The sequence below is a fragment of the Colletotrichum abscissum genome, assembly GCF_030869225.1.
Source record: "Colletotrichum abscissum strain IMI 504890 chromosome Unknown Scaffold_19.1, whole genome shotgun sequence".
Lineage (NCBI taxonomy): Eukaryota > Fungi > Ascomycota > Sordariomycetes > Glomerellales > Glomerellaceae > Colletotrichum > Colletotrichum abscissum.
In genome coordinates, this window is record NW_026850087.1 from 376,933 (window position 1) to 394,951 (window position 18,019).

Consider the following 18,019-nt stretch of genomic DNA (forward strand, 5'->3'; position numbering starts at 1 on the left):
ACATTGACCACCTGCGGATGGATGTGCGGTGCAGCGTGGGTACCCGCGGTACCTGATGGAGTACAACGCTACAAGTGCAAGTGAGCTCGGCCACTAGGCCAGGTAGGTGGATTTTACTTTGCCGTTAGGGGAGCTGCTAGCCCAGCACAGGCGCACCCCGCCTACCTAGTCATGCTGCGTAGGTACCTGCTCAGGCGCAGGCATCACAGGCGCAAGCGCACCCGCTGCACACTGCACTGCACTTCCTTCCCTGCCTGTGGTCTGCAAGATACGTACCCTCAATGAAATCCACCTCAGTCCTCAGGTTTCTGAAGATTGCCTGCCTTACTTACCTACCTACAACTTGGGTACCTATTTTCGATCACCTATCAGCCTCAACTTGCTCAACACGCTGACTTTCAGTACCTACTATGCCAGCATGCTCCTCTGCTCGCCCGCTTTGGCATCTGATGACGAGGGAGGGAGAGACGCCGAGAAGACGGCGCGTCCGCCGTCCCACCTCAGCATCTTCCTACGTCCAGGCTGGCAAGCTGGGAGCTGGGAGCCGGAGCTTGGGGAGCGCTGGACCCCGTCAATAACCTCCTTGAACCTTGCCCATCCTGACATCCTTACAGATACCCTTTTCTTTCTTCCTTGGACCTTGGTGACCCCTTGCTTCGCGGGCCCCCGGCAATACGTCCAATCATTCAGCCCCGTCCCGTCCCATGTAGCGAGCCCTGCACAGCGGAAGCGGAAGCAAAGGGCAGACATATTCGGGCCTCGGACGCTCTGTAGTCGTAGGCTGCTGCGTGAGTACGAACTACAGAGTACAGATACAGACTCTACACCTATACAGTAGTCCCGGCAATGAGCAGAGGGATGGATTTCAGTCGCACACCTTGGCCACATTCGGCACTCTCGGACAGGGGGCCACTCGGGGACCAACGAAGCTGGGCCCTGGGAGGCGGGAAAAGGGAGTGAAAACTCTTCAAATTGACAATTAGCTGGCAACAAGAGCAAGCGAGCAACAGTGCTGGTGCTGAGTGGCAGAGTGCAGCCTGTGCAGCCTGTGCAGGACTACTCCGTACGGATTACTACAGCATTGGCGAGTCACTCTTTTGCATCCTGACCGGCACCCATGAACACTGGCAAGTTGCAACTGAGATGGCCTCTTCTCCTTTGGGATCCCCTGATGCCCGAATCCATCTTGGGGTCGTGTGCCCGCCGCGTTCGCGAACCCCTGGTCGATACTACCCAGAGAAATCTCTTGTTTGGGGCCGGACGGCAAATGAAAGCCTCAACCGAAAGAGGCGCGACCAACTGACAATCTCTAAGTACCTTATTATCAAAGAAAGTTAATTCTTTTTAAATTATAAGTATAAAAATATAGTTTTAATAAAATAGTATAATACCTACCTAGTACTTAAATTAAGATACTTTTTTAAGCTCGCTATAAGAAAAAGATAACTATATTACTAATTACTTATTATTAAGGTTCGTAACGCTATAGCTTTAACTATAATAGCTTTGTTTATAATAAGCGAAAAGTCTAATTATAAGTTTTTTAAAAGCCTTTCTTTAAGGGCTATAAGAGCCTCTAAGTTAAGTTAAAATACTTACTAAGATATTAATAACTAAACTAACCCTATAATAACGGCCTTAATAAAAAAACTAAGAAACGAACTAAGAAATAACGCTAGAATCCTTATTAATATTAAGTACGATTTATAAAAAGTAATAACATAGTTACAAAATATTAATAATATATTTTACGCTAAGAAAACTATTATTAGTACTAACGAGATAAATAAAGCCGTATTAATATAATACCTCGGTTTCTTTTTATAGTTCGAAAATAATTACTTTAAATAGTATTAAAAGTTTATTAAAAAGCTCTTTTAAGTACTCTAATATATCTACTACTATTTCTATAATAATAAGACTCCTAGTATTTACGTATAAAAATAAATTACCTATTTTTAAATAGTAATACTAGCTTATTAATAAGCTATTAAAACTACGATTCTAGTAATCTCTTAATAAGGGAGAGGGTAAAATAAAAGAAAGGATAGGTAACTTATAAAAAGGGTTAAGGTTAAATAGTACGGAATTCGAGGGCAGGGTAGCGTCTACATGTACTACGGCAATCCTCTAGTAATATAAAACGATGGAGTTAAACAGTGAACTGACAATCTCAAAGTGACACCCTGACAGACTGAAGTTATTGAGGGCCAGGCCTGGGTCGGTTTTCGCCGGTCGGCAGCACCAGCAGCCCACGAAATGACGATACGACGCCGGTGATCCTGTCTTTTGGTGATCCCTCTGAAATTGAGCTTCAGGGTACGTACCTTTGATAAGACGCAGGGCGCGATGCTCTACCTTACTGCATATACCTTGCTTCACGGTCACCTTGCCTTACCTTTACTTCGTATACAAAACGTACCTGACGAGAGAAACAATGAGCTGAAGCGTTCCATCGGGTACACGACTGATACTGCGGTTGCCCACGACGAGAAGTGGCCTTTCACAGCATTTTCCATCCTCCGTGCAACCACACCCAAACAAAAACAAGAAACAACTCGTCTCTCGTTGCCATGTACGAGTTGTGTACGCACTACGGAGCACAGGTCTACCATGTCACCATGCTCAAGTTCACAAGACAGAAGCTGGGTTCACCCTTGGGACGCGGCAGAAGAAAGGACGAACAGGCGAACAGACGCTGAAGGACCGGTGTCCCATGCTCCCAACCTGCGTAAAGTGCCTTACGTAGTATGAATTATTCCGGGGATGTTTTGAGAACAACTTCCTTCCTGTCGGTACGTATCTCATAAACGGAAACACGCCAAAAAGCCACCCTACAAGTACTCACCCTCCGCAACGAATCATCGTCACGGATTTCGTCCAAATTCCGACGGGGCGGGCAGCTCTGGCCTTTCCTGCAGGGGCAAATAACGACGTTCCATTGCTAAATGTGGCATAGATCCTTTCTGGGCAAAGCTTCCCAGTGGTTCTTGGCCTGGGCCCTAAGGGCCTGACGGGCCATGGCTCCCCCACTCATCTACCAACCGCACCGAAGCAGACATCCTGGAACGGAAATGTTTTCCCCACCCCGGAGCGAACCACCTGGCACCCAGTACTCCGTACCGCACCTTGGATGTTTGGAAAAGCAAATATATGAAATGAGCTCAAGGGGAAACAAGAAAGGAAAAATCTGCAATAAAGAACCGACATCCATCTGAATCAGAAATCTGCGCCCTCCATCAGTCATGAATGACGACTGACAAGTCACACCACACTCATCACCACCAACGCAGCATAGCCTCTGCCACCGACGTGTCGGAGCTTCCCCCCTTCCCGCTTCCTTCAATCCTGTAATCGCCCACCCACGGCACCTAGAACCACGAGAACCCTCTGCACAGATGATGGCTTGGGAGCTTGGGTCCCTGCGCATGGCCCTTTTTCCCTTCTAGCACCGCCATTTCTCATTTCTCCGAGCTCTCGAAACCTTGGCTTCCGACTACTACCTGAGGTCGCTTGTTGAATCCGCGCTTCCTTGGATTGCCGCTCTCTCTCCAGTCCCAAGACTTGGGTCATGTTGGTTCCTCGCGGCAGGGTTCGTCGTAGGCGCCGGCGGGGTGCACAACGATGACTCTCGTGCACAACTTCAATCCGGGCAATTGTCCAAGCGGCCATTCCCGTATGACATCCTCCCTCTGCGAACCTTATGAAGATGTGCACCGCCTGCCGCAGCCCCACGACCTGGCCCCTTGATGACAAGGCTTTCGTTCCAGCAAAAGATGAAATCCACTCGAGTCGTCTTGCCAAGCATCCGAGTTGCAGCTTCACCTTGAAATACCCAAGCCAGCCCCTTGGCCAAGATTGGAGGCGCGGCGAAGCGGATCAACCAACTCAAAGTCGTTGCATCTCAACCCCCCCGTCGCTTGCTCGTCGGCCCTGTCCTTCCCCGTGTTCTGTGTCAATCCCCCCCATGGTCCAACACGTCGGCGTCTAGAATCATGTTAGCCTTCCTTTCTCTCTGGTGCGATCCATGGCGTCGACTCTTGACACCTTGCGAAACACTCTCGCAAGCCACCATCGCCACTTGGGAGGGCTAACGAGTGGTGATCCTCCATGGAAGGTGAGGTCCGAAATCGATCAACGATGGGTCAAGTCCCAATACCTAGTGTATCGAGACAGACGCGTGGCGAGAGCACATCGTGCGACTTGGTGATCCCCAATCCTGCCGAGAACATCGCATCCTACCGCCTCCAACGTGGGCTGCCTCTGCATGGGCTAATGTTTGCGAACCGCTCGGCCACTGCAGATGCCATCCAGCCCTTTGCGAGACGAGAGAACGCGGCGCTCGTGCAGATACGCAGCATCATATCCCAAGCAACGGTGCCCAGAGTGTCCCACGGTGCATCTCCAGGTGCATTTTGCGAGCTAATGCGACTCTGAACTTTTCCCCGGAAAAGTTTCCGCTGGTCCCGGATTGTAAATGAGATCTGTTGTCGTGGCCGAATTATCCCACAATTATTTGACGATATCGAGCAACTCGGAAGAGGCTCTTCGGATCGTTCAATATCGAACCGACCCTGTTGATAACGAGGCCACGCAGGCACTACCGGATGGGGCCCCGATATGTTGTGTCCAGGGCGGACCCCAACCACGACAGCCGTTTACGGAGCACTACGTACAGGTTTCAACCCTGTTTTTCGATCTCTTAGTGATTTTCTGTCTCGGACCAAAGATCCAACTCCAAACGCCGATAACGCAGCGTCGGCAGCACAAATCTCGTTGCCGAACGCCGTGCAAACCATGAAGAAGAAACTTCCAGCCCTGCCCTAGGGATCGCACACGAAAGACCTGGTGCGATGGTGTTCTTGGAGTCGCGTTGTTCCTGCAGTAGCGTCTTCCCATTTATCCCAGTTATCCATACCTCTCGGGGCCCGACTGGGTCTAAGCCCCCTGGTCGCCGGAAAACCAACCAGCGAGCCGGGTTCTTTCGTGACCTCGAAGCAGGCATGCCCCTGTCCGCAAGGCTACTACGTACGGCTCCATGAACCTCTTGTCTGCAGTCTTGGTGACCACAAAGTCCGTAAGGCACCCGCGGGCAACGAGCTACTGCAGCAGCATCCGGGCTCATCCGATCGACGCGCCGGCTTGCTTGTGGCGATGGCTGCTCGGTATGGGCGTTGGGATTTGACTTTGACGGCTTCAACGTTGTCGTGGTCAGACTGTCAATCCCTACGTACGTAGGTCATGATGCAAGATATCGAGATAAGAGGGCGGCCACGTTATCTGCGTATTGCTGGGCCTGTGACTAGGCGTTGGGGTCTCTGTATCGCGCCCTAGCTAGACGGCTACTGCACATCATGAATGCAACTGTGATCCAACCGCTTTAGTGGTGCGAATGCTTGCAAGCGTAACGGTGGTCACATTCCAAGGCAACCGCTGCGTGCCAACTCGATTACTGAGGCTCACGACGTGTGTCAGTTGCTGCCATGGGCGCGCAGCTGTACGTGCTTCTCCGTCACGGCCGAATGGTTCGCAAGCTACGTCCGTAGTCGTAAGGCCGGGGCAGCGCGGAAACCAAACTGGCGGGCTTGATGGCCACATTCCAGCGTTGCGTCAACTCGTAAAGGTGCTATGGCGATGTATCCGTATGTCTCAAAGTCAGACAAATCTGATAGCGACAACGGTCAACTACGGTAGCCCGTCGTCACACGGTCCACCGAATGGCCACATCCACAGTGGCGTTTCTTTGTTTGCAGAGACGACAGCACGTAGGTCTATCTCGGATTGTGCCTGGCAGCCGAATCGTCACAAGCGAGAGCGACTGCCAGCGAGGTATGCGTTACGCCATTCTAGCTCCGGCATGGCGACATAGGCTTTGAGGGCATCGACGCCACCAGCCGCTGGCCGGTCCCTCGGGGCTGGACATCAAAGGCCAACAACTCTACCAGACAGGCCATGGCGGCGCCATGATCGGGAGCGGTCGCTGCGACGGTTGCCCAGCCCGGCGGCGTTGGCGGGAGATCTAGCGGCGACATGTCCAGAATAGAAAGCTTAGGCCCCGTTGCGCATCACCTCACCCAGGCGGCGGCTTGCCGCTTGCGCATGGTGCTCACCTGAGACCTGTGTGCTCCAGCTAGAACGGACCCCGACGAGAATAGACACCGGAAGATAAACAACGGGAGACCGCTCGCAAGTCTCTTCGGTGACAGCGCGCCAGCCGGCTGGATTAACTGTTTCCAGAGCTCCCTTCAGGTGGGAAACGTACACGAACGGCAGCCGTCGCTTGCCGGGTCAAGGCGACGTTGAACAGGTAGGTATAGGCGATTTCAGGGCCGTGAGTTGGGACTCCGGAGTCACGGGTAATTTTCGCGAGAGAGTCTGGCAAGACCCTTATTAAGCTGGCGAGAGTCAGGCGGCTAAAGGAGATGGCATTTGGCGTGTAAAGACGGCTGCAAACGGGACCATGGCCTCCTATGGTCACGGTCTATCCGGATGATGGATCATGATGGATGTGGTGCCATCATCGTCAGGTTAGGATGACTAAGAATTTGCAGTCGAAGAAGGTCCCCCGTCGTTAGGTACCTCAGGCACTCTGATTCGTGGGGAGCAAGATGTCACCCTAGGACACCTACCGCCTTAGGTAAGGAAGTGAACCTGGAAGGTGCCTTGGTGCGCTGCCCCTCAACTTGGAAGCACCTGCTGCTGCGGTTCGTTGATCGACCGATATCACTCGTGACCTGCAAAAATGAAGGACTTAAGACTCAGGAATCGTCGGTCACCAGACATCCAGAGAGCATGCCACCAATGACTGTGTTCAGCCTTTGATGCCCTTTGCTATCCTTTCCTCTGAATCCTTCAGGCTCCTCGAGTTCCTCAACCTCTTCCAGCTCCCATAGCTCCTACCGCTCCCCGGCATTACCTCACACTGGGTACCTCACGCGCCACTTCTGACGCACATTCACCCCACCTTCCCGCTTGTCACCGCATAGGTAGCTGCGACCATCGCGACGACGATCCCTCGCTTCAACTGCCTGGCACCTCATCAGCCACTCGATTTACCAAGATAGTCCTTCACAAATGACATGGCACCAGACCTGAACTCTCTTCCTTCATCTCCTCCATCTCTGCCCATCCGATCCAGAATGTCATCCACCAACGGCGAAGCTCCTCTCCCTCCTGCGGACGGCGGTCCAGCTCCTCGTGGGGAGTCCCCCGCTGGCTCGCCGCGACGCCAGTCGACCTCGCTGCAAGCCGCAGCTACGTTGAATGCTAGCCTTCAAAACGAACCCTCTCGACGTGTGTAATCCCTACTGCATCGGAAAACACTCGCTAATTGAACCAGGCTCCTCCAGCGGTTCCGTATCTCGAAGTCGACAGTCACCCAACGCCGGCCGAAGACTGTCTACGGTTCTCATGAACCTGCAGCTTAACGATCCTTCTCTTCCCGGCCCGGGTGAGATGGTCGCAGATAACCAACACGGGCAGACTGGCGCCACAACCGCCAGTCCGCAGCCCATGACAACCTCGCCCATGATGGTTCCTGGTGGTGACCCCCATCACAATCGGGCGCCCAGTCTGGGAGAGCTCCACCAGGAGCTTGAAGCCGAGCAGGAAGCTCAAGTCGTATGTCTAGGTTTGCATCGAACATGATACAAGCTGACACACACAGAACCGCCTCCTCCAGATGATCCGCCAGCAGCAGTTGCAGCTCCAGCAACTCCAAGCTGGCCAGGGACAGAACTCTTCCGCAGTCGAGGACTCGGCGATTGCTTCTGAGAGATCCAACCACGGAACCCCCATTTCGCAGCCGCCATCGGGCTTCGCTCCGCTGCCCTCCTCGGGCTCCTTCTCGCGATCCCCGGTTGTGCCCCATCCCCGAAGCTCCTTTGACATGGCAAGAGCAGATATCCAACGCCGCTCTCGAACCCCGAGTCGCGGCGCTTCTCCGAGATTGCGCTCAACATCTATAAGCGGCGACAGCGGCGAACAGTACACCCTCGGCGGTCGCGATGAAAGCGCCTTTTACCAGGCCGAGACCCAGATGCTGGTCCGAGAGAATCAGATGCTCCGTCACCGCATAAGAGATTTGGGTAAGTTTCTCGAGATGCGCCGGTGTTGTCGGTGCTAATGGGGTATTTAGAGAAACAATTGACGGATCTGCTGCCTGCGACCAGTTCCCAAGGCAACCCCAGCGAGCCCGCCCACCCATCACACCTCAGAGCTGCCGCTGTCGGTGAGGATGTTGCGACGCCCTCGACCAGCGACGTGGCCAAGGAGGCGTGATTGAACTGTAACATTTATAAGGGTGGACGGCCCCGGGATATCTGGCGTTTCGGAAAACTTGCTACATCTCACGAATGCAATAACATGGCTTAGGCGTTGGTCGGACGGGCTAGTAGGGCTCTTCTCTGTGTTGCTATTAGCTCCAGTATCAATAATGGAGTGCAAACAATTTGAATGCGATGATGAAGCTGCTTCCGTGATTTAAAGTGGATCACCGCATGAGGCATACGGAGCTCCTTGATACGTTGCGTGACTCTGCATCGTCAACAGATCGCGACTCGTGCGCACATTAGCTTCAGGGCAGTTGGGAGGTTGTTTAACTGAAGCGCGACATCTTCGTTGCCATTTTCTTTGTCGAATCAAGCAAAAAACACGCAATGTACAAAAGATTTTGGACGATCTGGGAATCGAACCCAGGACCTACCGCATGCTAAGCGGTCATTATACCACTAAACCAATCGCCCAACCTGTGATGTGATGCGAAGTGGATTCTGTCATTATGTAGCTGAGTGCTGCCACGGCAAGCTGCTCGCCAACTACACAGCAACAACGTCCATTGTATGCATCGTCACAGCCTCGAGGCGAGTGTCACGACAAGTAGTACGCGGCAAGTTTATTTGGCTTCGTCGGATGCGTGCGGCTCCTGGAAAGGTTACTGGCTAAACAGAGCCAGGCACCCATGCGATACCTAGGCTGGTTACACTCAGTTACCGGACGATCACACTGTGAAGATCTTATCTGTGTTATTGCTCTGTTGGCTATCTGTTGGCCATGACTCTCGGTGAGCCGTCCTGATCCCACAACCCTTTCTATGCCAGCATGAGGAATATCCAGCCTCAGCTCCGACCACGTCGTGGCTCCGAAACAAACGTATGCCGTTGTTATGGGTTGCTTTAGGGAAAAGCTTCCCAACGGCATCGACTTGCTGATCAAGGCCCTGGGGTGTTTCGCATTGTTCAGTGATCCTATCGCTCCCAAACGCTGCTTCTGTGCCCGAATTGATCTTCCTGCTCTCGAGCATATATCTAACGTACTCGTTTCTGAGCTCGTCATGTCGAGTCGAGCCAACACCTTGGTCCTTGTCGTAGAAATAAAGATGCCGTCGGTGTTGGCTACCCTTCCTCTCAACAATCTCACCAAAGGTCCCCCGACCAAGCCGTATGAGCTCGCCATATCGATTCGTCGAGACCTAGGAGTTGCCGAGCTCATGTAGCCATAGGCCAGCTATGTACATATCCGCCAGTATACTCCCACTACAGCCAGTGGCCCTTTTACGAGGTCATCGATATCCCTGGTGACGGAATCGGCGGGCAACGAGCAGGCGCCATCATCGTAGTCGATCAACGAGTCGGGGTCGCTGATCCGCATCCACATAGATCGTCCATGGTCAATAGGAACCCAATAAGAACATGCCATGCTGAAACCAGCAGCGCCACATCTCACGTTAAATACTTAGTTTTAACGTCCTCGAGGGTGGGCTTGCTGGGTGCTGCCCACTCCCTGAGATGTGGGCACCTAAAAAACTCGGTCGTAGACTTACAGATGAACAGACTGGTTACCGCATCATCATGGAACATGCCATCTGCCGAACCCATCAGCCCGAGCCTCCCGCGGGACCACGACAAACGAGGGTCTAATAGATCGCCCTATCTATACCTAGCCATGAACCCACGGCGCTTTACGCCTTTCGCAAGAGTGAAGCCTTCCCAGTGGTAACGCTTTCTTCGAGGGGCATGATCTTGCGGTCATGCAGCGTAGGCGTATAGCCTGGAGGCATCAATATGGCCTTGAGCTTGCTCAATAGTCAGCCTTTCTTCGATTGGCAGGCCCTTTTGGCCATCCACGATGGCGACCTAGACTTTAGTCTCAAGATCACCCATATTTACCGATCGACTGCGGCGGCGTCATGCAGGCCCGGGGTTGTGAGCAAGGCCTCGATACCTGTTGTCTCTGTCATCTCCCTCTCGTCTTCCTCGTATACTTCGCCGCGAGCGGTATGCGCTCATCGACCACGTTGAGATGAGGTGTGCACACACGGTCGTCGCAGTTGCGATTTTGTCTGCCTCGTCATATTTATATAACAGTTCACGCCAGCGGATGCCTTCTGTGCCGCCGTAGATGGGAAGATCAAGGAAGCTCATAGGAGTCAGGGCATTCTCAATGTTGAGCAAATCAGTTGAGGTAATCCGGTACGGTTCAAACGGCCCCGGGACCTCTCCGTATGGGGTGTCGGAGCTTCGACAAGGACCTAGAGTAATGCGGCCGCATGTGCTTCGAACTCGGTGCCGCGTTCGTGAAACTCATGGAGATATATCTGTTGTTGTATGCTTGATGAGAAGATTTCAGGCGTTGATCTGCTCGTCAACACTCTTAGGTCGTCCTTGACCACTCTGAAGCGACACCTTCTCTCAGTCCGTTGGTGGTGAGAGAACCCACCATACATGGAGGTATTGAGACAAAAGGATGCTGCGACGTGGAGCCGCCTCTACCTCACTGGCCCAAGGCTTGTTCTAGGTAGAGTAAAGGGCGTGCACCTCTCTGAACTGTAACCAAATGCCAAGCTGTTGTCAGGAAGGTGATGTTTGGCCTTTTTAGAGCCTTGGCATTCGAAGCAGTTTCCTGCGATGTGATTCTTGGGAATAGTCACGACGAACGAACCTTGACCGCGATCGTTTGGCCGCCCAGCTTGAGAGGCCCAGAACGCCAAGTCAACGCTGGCCCGGCCGCTGATGCAGTATCGGCTGCTTTCTATAGGGGCGACGCCAGCGAGCGGAGGCTGCTGGGAAAGCCAACGGGCGAACACTTGGTCCTCAGTGTCGTCCGAGCCACATACACCCAAGGCGCTGCTTGGTTCCTTATCGGCCCCGGAGATGATATAGATGCACGCAGGCATGCCTCTCTACTCCAGGCCGTTCAAGCGAAGCCGGCTAGGAACACTGACGGCCCTTCGACGGGGAAACGATGAACGAGTTGTGACCCTGCGATGAATGCCATTTGACAAGCTGTAGTTGGTGCATCGATTCCATCACGCCTTCCATGGGGCTTCGATCCTGGGTCTACGCCTGCCGTCTTGGAGGGGCTAGTACAACGCTTAGAGATGTGAGGGAGGCGCAGCTGAGATGCGCGGATCCCATGATCGACGTGGTATGAAGACGGCCCCGGGGACGGTCTTCGTCTTTGTAGAGATGAGGCGCGAGGATTCTCACCCTCGTAAGGGGCTCTTTGTCGAAATGACGGAACTCGCGGTAATAAGCCCATCAACGTGCCTTTCGCGAGCGGTGCAGACAATCATAGTGACTATCCTTACCTGGCGCCTGGTCTCGATGAGTCGTACGTCTGTAGCGTTCCTGGTTACAGGCCTGTTGACTTGTAGGGCCCGGGAAGAACAGCCGCGAGTCAGCTCTTATAAAGAGTTGTTTATCTTGGAGTTAGCCACAGTGACGGGGTCAGGACTATCATAAACGCTTAGTTGTGCCTGTGATGTCTTTAGCTAAGGCGTTTTCTGGGATGGCTATGGCGTGGGATTATCTCGACCGCGTTTTGCTCTGTTCGCGGGTAGACTTATTCCTAACGTCAAGGAATCCTGACCACGCGACATCCGTTCACGGAGGCTTGTAACCTCGTGATCTGTTGTCCACTAATATCTAGTACTATGGCCAGGTAGAATAGTTGCGGGATGACGACGAGTCGAACGCCCGCGGGTCTTAGTGGTGAATGCGGTGGCGGGCCCGTGGCCGGATGCAACATATAAGTGAGGAAAGGCCAATCAGTCTATTATACACTACGAGAGATGTTTGCTTAATGGTGTGATGCTGTGTGAGAAGCCGATATGGGGGGGAGATCTCCATGGGTTATACACCTGGGCTGGCCAGGATGAAGTTCATGGACCCTCTCATTTCTCAAGTGAGATGTGAAAATGTGTATGAGAAGGTGCCACACGGCCACGTTTGGCAAGTGAGTGTCAAGTATTTGTTGGGTACGGCGATGAGCTAATCACTCTGCAGCTTTCTCATAACACGCCTACCCTTGAGTTCTAATCATTACGCTGCTATGTCTTCACCCCGATAATGAGCACCTTTGACTAAATAAAGCTGACTGATGCCGTCTAGATCGCCAAACTTGAATACATACGACCGGAATAGACGAGACAAACGAAGTACACACATAATCGCACACGGTTTCCACAAGAAACAAGTTTTATTATCAACGCCCACACACCTATCTAACCACGGTTGGTCTCAATTACGGTGGTCACGACGGCGCGACGGCACGACGTTTACTGCACGATGTCACGCCCACAGTGGCCTCCCTACGACGGAAAAACGCCCACGACGGCACGATGCCCATGACGGTCTACTCCACGGTGTTAGGAACGCCTACAAGGGAATCCTCTACCACGCCACGGGCTAGTCCACGATTATGGCCCCTTCATCTTCACCCTCAACTTCTTCGACGTCTTCGACTTCTTCGTCTTGTATCCCCAGGCGTAGACACACCCTCATTGTGATATCGTCGAGCCTCTGCCATTGAAGCTCTTCGGCAGTGACCGCAGTGTGCTGCAATCGCAGACTGTCCGTCTTGCTCTTCATGACCTTCTTCAGCTCGGTCTCCCACTGCTTCAGCAGTCTGTCCAGCGTAAGCTTGTGCTCGTCGTATTCACGAAACAGCTTCACAATATCCCCCCTCGCGCTTTCAATCGCCTTGAGGTTGTCCAGAAACACGCGTCTCTGCTCAAGGTCGGCGACGGAAAGCTGAGTATTTGGGTTGGAGTAGGGCCGCACACACAACACTTCAGATTCCATGTGACGCATGGTTGAGACCCCGTCTTTGCCCCTTTGCCCGCCGCCTTCGGCCACGTTCAAGCCATCCTGTAAATAGTTGGATCGCGCCAATGAGATGACGAGCCTTTCTGCTATGGGCAGCAATCGGGGTTCCCAGGTCTTAAGTATCACTCTCGACACCGTCTTGGGCACCAGCCCAGAAGCCTTGATGGCCGAAAGAAGAAGTATCAACGGCGTATTGATCGAGGTCGGGTCTAGCGTGCGCTTGCCTCCAAGGGCATTGTTGGCCGCGTAAACGGGCACCCGGGTACCAAGGTCACCGGAGCATCCGACATACTGCATGCCTTGGATCTGATGCACACTGAATTGACGAGGGTCCGTAGCCGCACGCTGTCTGCGCTAGAGCGCCTTCACTAAGATATTAGCCACAAAGAAGTCGGCAGAGTTGCTAATCAGACGTGTCTTGTCGGTCGCCGAGGTCCCAAATGCATCATAAAAGGCATATGCCTTCTTGAAGAGCATCCTCTCAGCAATTTCAGCCTGCTGACCATGTAGAGTTCGCAAGTTGATCCTGTATGCCTTGATATAAACCTTCAATTCGGTGATGACGCGGGTTATCTCGTCGTAACCTAGGAACTTCCCACCTCGATTTTCAATGTATACGTCAATGGCATAGATGCCCTGTCATTTTGCCGGGTAGCAACTCGCGTCTCGTGAGTTCACAGTGTCAAATGCTAGGGTGCCCTGGATCAGAGACCTCAGCAGCTTCCGCGGAATCGCATGCAGGAGCATCAACGAATTCTTGCCATGCCTGAAGTCGAGGTCGAGCTGGTCAAACGTGCTGTTCTGCGAGGGAGTAAGCTGCCAGATATCTTTGGCAATGTCTGGGAACATGAGAGATATCGTATAGAGTGTCTTGATCACAGCAAGAGATTCAAGATCACTGCCGTCTGCGGCTCATGTGGGCACAAGCACCACTATCTCTGCGACTGTCTGATCCCGGATGAGTCTGGGTTTGTTTTGGGCTGTCCATTATGCAACACGACTGCTCATAACTGGGATGACTGCAAGCGCTCTGGAGAGCTCGGTTGGGTGCACCAGTACGAGATCGTGTTCTACCGCCGCATCAACATGCTCCCCATCCGCTCCCGGAAGCCTTGGATCATGTGGGAGAAGGAAAGAATTGATCAGGGACTCTCATCTTGGGACCTTCAGGGAGTGTATCCTTGGACTTTGGCTTTTGTCGAGGAATTGAAGCAGTCGGAGCGTTTCTGGGTTAACTTCGACCACAAGCTTTGGAAGAAGGAGAGAGAAAAGTTGTCCAAGGATCCGGCAACACACCGCTACAGTGCTGAGCAGTTCATCGACTACGCCCCATTGTTAGAGGAAAGGAGTGCCTCCAGTGAGGATAATATCCGCAACAGCAGAAACACGTTGCAGATCGGTTTTAATGCGGCGGTCCACAACACCCAGACGTCGCAGGACGTTGCGAACGCGGTCGCCACGCCCCCGTTGGCTCCAAACGAGAACAAGTCAAAGGGCACACTGGTTCCTCCGTCTGGTGCCACGGATCTTGACGTCGCGTAGGGCAACCCGTCGGTTGACGTTGTGACCCCGACGCCGACCACGGCTGAAGGAGGCCTTTCCACTGGGATCAAAAAGCTGAAAGTTCTCCCGGCCCCCCTGGCTCAGAGAGGCTCCGCTTTCGATATGCCTTCCGTGACGAACGTGGCCCCCGTGGCGCAAGACACACACGCAAAGGCCTCATTCTATGGGGATTTGATAGACTACACCGATAACGAACGTGAGCATGCATTGACGACGGCGTTGAAGTTGTCAGACCTTAAGTTACGGAGAAGAAGTCGAAAAATTCGAATAAAAAGTCCTCGGACAAGACGTTACCAGACGATACAACGGAGGACGACACGTCAGAAGGCAAGGAGTCAGAGAGCGGCAAGTCAGCGGACGAGGAGTCACTGACCGGGACTGCGATTGCGAGAAGCCCCTTGTGAGAAGACATGGATCAATTTTTTCGGAGGCTTGGGTGAGCATTGGGCATATGGGGAGCCCACTGGGGCGGGGATGAGCATTGAAAGGCACCAGGAGCCCGCTGAGAGGCATGGATGAGCACACCAAGGGGCATGAGTGAGCCCCCCGACTGGGAGGCGTGAATAGGCATTCACCGGGTGGGTAGTGCAACCGATTGAATTTCCATTACGGAATACTTCTCCTGTGAAATGTGCTTTCGTTGCCCGTGACCTAGTTGAATTTGTCGTAGTCTACCCGGCGGCTGCTCGGATGCTCGAGTCGGCGGCTGTCAGAAACAATGGGGCCGGACCGATCCGAGGTGACTACACACGGAGGCCACCGAAGTGGGGGCCGGACCTTGCTCTCCATTCACAAGTAGGCAAGACAAAGCACGCTACCTCACCGATTCATCTTTTTCGCCTTTACACAAACACACAACCGCCTTTTTGTACGTATCCAAAAATCTTCGCTGGACCTTTTGCTAACACCACTAGGAAATGTCGTCGCAAAATTCCGATTCATCGAGACAGAGAGACCGCGGCGACCGCGCCAGCAGTCGAGAGTTCGAACAGACGATCTCATCGGCGATGGGGAACAGAGGCGCGAGCGATCCCGCTCACCATTTCCAACCAACAAATGACGTCGGCGCAAGACCTCGAGCAGGCCCGCCGTTGGCTGACTCGACGTCGGTCTGGAATAGGGAACCACCGGGTTCAGCGTGACAAAAGACGCTGACCATCACGGCGCGATTGTTAACCTTACTCGATCCGACGAGGTATTTGTGATGAATGGCCCGCGCGATCAGCTGCACGCCATGATTGATGGGGTGCTTGGCGAGAACGACGGCCAACACATGATTGGCATCCTGAAAATGCGTTCAGCGGCCGGATAGTGGCCGGATCATCGGCAGAAAGACCTATTCCACTAACGACCGCGGGTTCCGGGCCGTGTGTCTCAGAGAGCCCAACACGCGAAACTGTGAAATTTGGTGGAGACTGAATGTGGGAAAGGGAGTCAACGCCCGACATCAGGCCCCGCGACGTTTGAAAAGCTCGTTCATTCGGAGCAAGTGTCCCAGCTCCTGTGACAGAAGCCCGCCCGCCTGTTGTTTGTTCGCGCCGTCTCGCGATCAGGAAAGAAGTGGGTGTACGAGGACGACGGCAAGGAGGCTCATCATAGCTTCATCCGCGTCGCACGAGAGGCGGGGTCAGGTCCGCTGAACTTGGGGCATGAGATCCAGAAGCGAGCCGTGGTCAACCAGCTATCCGGTGATTTGGTCAAACGCCTGCTCGTGCGCCCGTCGAGTTTTATCCGGATCGAGTACCCCCCCCGGCCGCCGACGAAAGGCAGACGTTGGACTCGATCTAGACTTTCCAGGTTGAGGCCGCGTCCTCTGAACAAGTCCCGTTCGTCCTGAATGCCGCTGTGTGTTACAGGAACGAGTCGACACCGGTTCGAATCCGCCTCTTCGCTTGCCGAGGTGTTGAATTCCCCCCTCATTACAAGGCAACCTATAATGGTTCCGACTGGGAGATTGGCGCCGTTGGTCACACATACTTTATGCTCCATGTGGTGGGAGACGAGAAAAGGCACAGATTACCCAGGAATGAAGAGGACCACTTGGTGGTTGCCAAGCGCCGCAGGGCTGAGTGAGCGGCAACAGTCGCAGGTCATTATAGACATGACATGGAAGGAAAAGACGACACCGGTCGTAAGGCATCATTGATGTAAATGAGAGGCGACCACGGTCGTACGTGATTTGAATGAGGTGGTAATGGTTGCAGGTCATCATAGACGCAACGTGGGAGGAATAGACGACAACAGTCGTAGGGCATTATTGCTATGAATGAGAGGTGACAACGGTCACATGGGATTTGGGAAGGCGCCAACAGTCGCGAGGATACTCAATGCATTGGTTTTGGTGCAAAAATGTGCGATTGTTGAGAGATTGGCCCAGTGACCTTGTCGATAAAATGTTCCTGACATCGAAGTCAGCAATAGCTGCATCAACTTTAGACCTAGCGATGTGGGGTTTCCTAGTAAGTATTCTACGTAACGACCGACCACCTTAGAATCAATCGGCTGCAGTCTACGAGACTTGCTGCTATCGTGTCGATTGATGAGTGTGAATCAAATGTCGAACTCGAGTGTTAGTTTATTTCCAATAGACAAGGCAAGTGAGACCTGCATGCCGCACTTACTTACTACAACATAATAATGCCGCCTTGTACTCGCCGAAAGACAGCAGCGAGGCATGACGACAAAACGGGGGGTTGCAAAAAGAAAAAACTCCCCGGGGCATCAAATAAACAAGATACACCCGGCACGTTTTAACCCCGGACCAACCAAAGTGCTGCAAACGGATATATACGATAACCGACTAATGACTAGGTATCTATTTACAGCCTGCGCAGGTCGGCACACATTACCACGCTGGACCCTCGGACGCAGTGATTTTAATATTGTTTTTTTTTGTTCTCTCGTTCTCTTGTTCTTACTCTATTCGCTGTATCTGCGACATTGCAGGCAAAAAGGGGACCCCTTGTCTGAAAACACCCATGCGCGGACACACACAGGCATCTCAGCTTGACAGGCCGGGGGAAGAAAAAAGGACCGAGGTGAAGAGGCCACGCCTCAGACTGCAAAAATATACAAGGAAGCCCGGCCTATATTCCTTTCCCCCAGGGTATCGCCGTTTTTTCCCAGCCACTTTCCAACTCCTCGCATGTCGTGAAAAGACGCGATTGTGATGCTTCCCACCATCCAGCTCTTCGGCCCATGTATAGATCCTCAACACAGATACAAGATATTAAAAAATAAAAATAAAAATGGACCCGCACCAGCCGTGTCCGCCCGCGACGGAGCAGGATACACGGCGCCGAGTGCGTTTGATAATAGGGTGCCGACGAGCCGACCTACATCGATCGACC

At 53.0% G+C, this 18,019-nt stretch overlaps 3 protein-coding genes across 3 annotated transcripts; 2 read left to right on the forward strand and 1 right to left on the reverse strand.

The window, feature by feature from the left end:
* Positions 1–7,139: 7,139 nt before the first annotated feature.
* On the forward strand, positions 7,140–8,280 carry CABS01_08442 (uncharacterized protein; the record flags this gene model as incomplete). Its single annotated transcript, XM_060541802.1, has 4 exons — positions 7,140–7,293; positions 7,340–7,620; positions 7,667–8,087; positions 8,138–8,280. 4 exons carry the CDS (start codon positions 7,140–7,142, stop codon positions 8,278–8,280), a joined length of 999 nt encoding a protein of 332 aa, XP_060401959.1.
* Positions 8,281–12,686: 4,406 nt separating this feature from the next.
* CABS01_08443 (uncharacterized protein) lies at positions 12,687–13,403 on the reverse strand (the record flags this gene model as incomplete). Its single annotated transcript, XM_060541803.1, has 1 exon — positions 12,687–13,403. One exon carries the CDS (start codon positions 13,401–13,403, stop codon positions 12,687–12,689), a length of 717 nt encoding a protein of 238 aa, XP_060401960.1.
* A 465-nt stretch (positions 13,404–13,868) lies between these two features.
* CABS01_08444 (uncharacterized protein) lies at positions 13,869–14,648 on the forward strand (the record flags this gene model as incomplete). Its single annotated transcript, XM_060541804.1, has 1 exon — positions 13,869–14,648. The coding sequence occupies one exon, from the start codon at positions 13,869–13,871 to the stop codon at positions 14,646–14,648; it is 780 nt and encodes a 259-aa protein (XP_060401961.1).
* Between the last annotated feature and the right edge of the window lie 3,371 nt (positions 14,649–18,019).